The 4,762-nt window shown below is 42.3% G+C and overlaps 3 protein-coding genes across 3 annotated transcripts in view; 1 reads left to right on the top strand and 2 right to left on the bottom strand.

The window, feature by feature from the left end:
* Positions 1–4,762, bottom strand: part of nupr1b (nuclear protein 1b) — a 155,369-nt gene that overhangs the window by 68,464 nt on the left and 82,143 nt on the right. The window lies entirely within an intron of this gene.
* The window catches only part of cdipt (CDP-diacylglycerol--inositol 3-phosphatidyltransferase (phosphatidylinositol synthase)), an 80,678-nt gene that overhangs the window by 48,020 nt on the left and 27,896 nt on the right, over positions 1–4,762 (top strand). The window lies entirely within an intron of this gene.
* Positions 941–3,828, bottom strand: LOC132954656 (heat shock 70 kDa protein 1-like). Its single transcript, XM_061027272.1, has 2 exons — positions 3,704–3,828; positions 941–3,470 (listed from the first exon to the last, which is right to left on the bottom strand). Exon 2 carries the CDS (start codon positions 3,449–3,451, stop codon positions 1,532–1,534), a length of 1,920 nt encoding a protein of 639 aa, XP_060883255.1. The 5' UTR covers positions 3,452–3,470; positions 3,704–3,828; the 3' UTR covers positions 941–1,531.

Raw genomic sequence — 4,762 nt, 5'->3', positions numbered from 1 at the left:
TAGTTGGTTGCTCCGCGTTTGAGCTTGACGGCTGCCGTTGGAAAAACCTCTGGATTTTGGTCGACTCATTTACTCGCATCCGAGAAATGACGCGATAAACACGTTGAGGGTGGGAAATGCAGAGCTACAGCTTCCTTTCAGACTTCCTCCCAACCCGTCATACAAACAAATTAACAAACTCATGCCCTGTGCATCACTTAAGGGGTCCCACATAACTGACAGAGTCCTTTATAGGTTACTGTACGAACACTGTCATCCATCCATCGATCTGACTGTTATGTATGTAGCTGCATCATGTTGCTGTGATTAATGGATGATATGATAGGATATAACAGATGCTTCATGTTGGCCAAAGCCTACTAATTCTCCCATTACAATAGTCTAGATCAGGGGTTCCCAAACTTTTCAGGTCGTGACCCCCAAACAGAGGGTGACAGAAACTGGGGACCCCCCACTGTTCTTTAAGGTGGTTAGTTAGGTATATATCGTATCCAAAAACTAGGAACACAAAATAATACAACATCCTAAAAACAATAAAAAATTGACACATTCATTTAATTTCCATTTTATTTAATGATACTGTCTTATACGACATTGGACTACTTTTTGTATATTTACAAAAATGGGTAAAAAAAATATATACTTGTGCACTTTTAAATGATTTTTTATTTTTTATGGAAGGCATCTCGCGACCCCCCTCTTGGTGGCTGGCGACCCCCACTTTCGGAACCACTGGTTTGGATAGTTATTTGAATATGAAGAGTAAAAGTAGCCTCTAGTCTAGTGCAACAAAGTGGCCCGTTTTAGTGATTTACTAAAGAATGTTGTTTTTTGGATCAACATTGCTGCTGCTTTCCTGTGTCTAATTTTTTTCTAATGTATTCTTTATATCGTCAAATATAAGAGTAATCTTTCATATTTAAAATGTATGTTAAAACACAATTCTAGTATCATTCAATCTGTGATATATGGTTGATCAAACATTTAACAGTGTGCCATATCCTCATTACAAATGCTCCATAAAATATGTTTATATTGTTGACCATCTTCAATTAAGACTTTCTCAGTAGTTCCACAGCTCACTTACACATCATAGAATTATCAAAAGTGTTTATTGTAGCATATATTTAGCAGTGTTCCTGAACTTTAAATCAAATAGATTATTTTGAAATTTGACCCTAGGGGATGAAACTAAACTGCATGAAGATTCTTTTGCATTTTCACATTTATTACTAAGTCGTTCATGGGTAATATGAAATATATATTTCAAATTTAAGAATTTTTACATTTTATGCAATACAGTTAAACAGGATAAAAACATCTTACAGTAAGAAGCAAGACCTATATTCTAAATGTATATGATTAAAGAGAGGACAGTTAAAAAAAATAGTATTGTACGACAGATATGTGTGATATGTATTTTGGTTTCTTGAATATAATAACAATAGAGAAATGACCAAGCAAACTAGAGAAGATTACAGATAAATGTCAGAAAGTCCCAGAGATCACAGAGTCCATATCAAAGGACACTTTAGTCCACCTCCTCAATGGTGGGCCCCTGAGTTGCGGATCCAGCCTCCTGCCTACAGCTGCTTGCAGGCATTCCTCCCTGATACAACCTGCTGATGATAGGGTTACACACTTTCTCCAGCTCTTTCTGCTGGTGTTGGTACTCCTCCTTATCAGCCAGCTGGTTGTTCTCAAGCCATTTGATGGTCTCATCGCACTTCTCAATCAGCTTCTTCTGCTCCTCTTCACTAATCTTCCCCTTCAGGTTCTCGTCCTGCACACTGCTCTTCATGTTGAAGGCGTAGGACTCCAGTGAGTTCTTGGCAACAATTTTCTCCCTCTGAAGTTCGTCCTCAGCTTTGTATTTGTCTGCATCCTGCACCATCCTTTCGATCTCCTCTTTGCTCAGACGGCCCTTATCGTTGTTGATGGTGATCCTGTTCTCTTTGCCGGTGCTTTTGTCCACCGCAGAAACATTCAAAATGCCATTGGCGTCCACGTCGAAGGTGACCTCGATCTGTGGGACTCCTCGTGGAGCAGGAGGGATTCCTGTCAGCTCAAACCTGCCCAGCAGGTTGTTGTCCTTAGTCATGGCTCTTTCCCCTTCATAGACCTGGATGAGAACACCAGGCTGGTTGTCGGAGTAGGTGCTGAACACCTGGGTTTGTTTAGTGGGGATTGTGGTGTTGCGTTTTATCAGGGATGTCATGACTCCTCCAGCTGTCTCTATACCCAGGGACAGAGGTGCCACATCCAGCAGCAGAAGGTCCTGGACATTCCCAGAGTTGTCACCAGTGAGGATGGCGGCCTGGACAGCTGCACCGTAAGCCACCGCCTCATCTGGGTTGATGCTCTTGTTCAGTTCCCTGCCATTAAAGAAATCCTGCAGCAGTTTCTGGATTTTGGGGATTCGGGTGGAGCCTCCCACCAGGACGATGTCCTGGATCTGTGCTTTGTCCATTTTGGCGTCCCTCAGGGCTTTCTCCACCGGCTCCAATGTTCCCCTGAACAGGTCGGTGCACAGCTCCTCAAAGCGAGCTCTGGTGATGGAAGTGTAAAAGTCAATGCCCTCGAACAGAGAATCAATCTCAATGCTGGCCTGGGAGCTGGATGACAGGGTTCTCTTGGCCCTCTCACAAGCTGTGCGCAGCCTCCTCAAGGCTCTCTTGTTCTGACTAATATCCTTCTTGTGTTTCCTCTTGAACTCCTCCACAAAGTGGTTAACCATGCGGTTGTCAAAGTCCTCTCCACCCAGGTGAGTGTCTCCAGCTGTGGATTTTACCTCAAAGATACCATCTTCAATGGTCATGATCGACACATCAAAGGTTCCTCCACCTAGGTCAAAGATCAGGACGTTACGTTCTCCCGACTTGCCTTTGTCCAAACCGTACGCGATGGCAGCTGCTGTGGGCTCGTTGATGATCCTCAGGACATTCAGTCCTGCGATGACGCCTGCATCTTTAGTCGCCTGCCGCTGAGAGTCGTTGAAGTACGCCGGGACTGTGATGACTGCGTTGGACACCTTTTGACCGAGATAGGCCTCAGCAATCTCCTTCATCTTCACCAGGACCATGGAGGAAACCTCCTCAGGGTAGAAGGATTTGTTCTCACCTTTGTACTCCACTTGAATTTTGGGCCTCCCTCCATCTCCGACCACATTGAAGGGCCAGTGCTTCATGTCAGCCTGCACCACTGGATCATCCATCTTTCTTCCAATCAGTCTCTTGGCATCAAACACAGTGTTGCTGGGGTTCAGAGCCACCTGGTTCTTGGCTGCATCCCCAATGAGCCTCTCTGTGTCAGTGAATGCCACATAGCTGGGGGTGGTCCTGTTGCCCTGGTCGTTGGCGATGATTTCTACTTTTCCATGTTGGAAAACTCCGACACAGGAGAAGGTGGTGCCCAGGTCAATGCCGATTGCTACACCTCCAGATGAAGACATTTTTACTGCTGATGGTCACCTGGGAACGGGTTAAACAACATTACTGCATCAACTGTAGACTATTTGTGACATTTGTCACATCTACCATTATTAGTTCATGTAAAAACAGTTCAGGTTTGGTCAATTTGAGCAAAATACACCCACAAAAACTGAGGATGTACTCAAAGAATTGACTTCAAAACCATCAAAGCATCAAAGTTTCAGAGTAAACTATAGTTTCTGGATCATGATTGAATGTAGTAGGCTACTTACAGTTAGAAGCTGAATGGTCTGTGTTGTAAAGAGAAGTAATCTTCTTCTCCGTCCTCTATGTTGCTCACGCTGTCGTCTGGCCTGTTTCTGTAACTGTCATTGCTGTACGACCCGTCGCTTTATATCTGTGGCAGCACTCAGTCTGGCAGCTTCGAGACGTTTCACACACACCTGCATCAAGTCAGCGTCTGTCATGGGAACTGTTTCCTGTTTAGAATTTCGACATAAAATACAAGCTTAATGTTACTGGCAGTGGTAGGTAGGAAATGTTTTGAACTCGTTTTATTTTGAAAGTAAAATCCGACACTAATTGATTACCTACTTGACGCAGCTTTAAGAAGACTCTCGAATCTACCCGAAGAAGTGGAGCAAAACCTAGAAAGAACCAGTCAGGAAAGTGTGACTAAAGTGTAGTTTGAAATGGACTCGGTCATCTCTGGGACTTTCTGACATTTATCTGCAATCTTCTCTCTTATGTTTAAGATGTTTACAATTGTTGGTTTATTTTTTAATAAGATATTCAAGGAACCAAAGTGCCCCCTCATAACTCTAGCTTCAAATGTCAATGTTTATTACATGTTTTAAGGGGCTTTGTCATAGTCATAACAATGCTGATTAATAGAAATTAAGATGTTTTGAGAACTGGCTTTCTGGACTTTAAAATTTGGTTGCATTGCAGGACTGTGCGATAAAAATTTTTTTTAAATAAACCTTCATGCTTTTTATAGTTTGAGCTTACCTTAAATAATTGATATCAGTTGAGTTGGTTATGTTGTAGGGGAAAACGGAGTAATAGGAACATATCTTTAAATCTATTCAAACACTACAAATTGAAAGTTAGCCACTTACAATGTTTATTTGGCCTATGTCCTAAATCGAAATGAGGTGTTTTGAAAAGAGATTGCATATCATTTATACAAGAGGTTAACGTATTGAGACAATAGGTTAATCATGAACAGATATAGTGCACATTCACGTGTCTACATTGTGATCTTATTTTTACAGTCTAAAAAGAATTGTAGTACACCGATAAACCACTGGATGTCACAGTCACACTTG

The sequence above is a fragment of the Labrus mixtus genome, chromosome 20 (genome assembly GCF_963584025.1).
Source record: "Labrus mixtus chromosome 20, fLabMix1.1, whole genome shotgun sequence".
Lineage (NCBI taxonomy): Eukaryota > Metazoa > Chordata > Actinopteri > Labriformes > Labridae > Labrus > Labrus mixtus.
The sequence above is the reverse complement of the archived record's forward strand: the minus strand, read 5'-3'. Positions and strand labels throughout refer to the sequence as shown.

Excerpts from the sequence above, each read along its gene's own strand:
- LOC132954656 (XM_061027272.1), bottom strand. The coding sequence starts at position 3,451 with ATGTCTTCATCTGGAGGTGTAGCAATCGGCATTGACCTGGGCACCACC.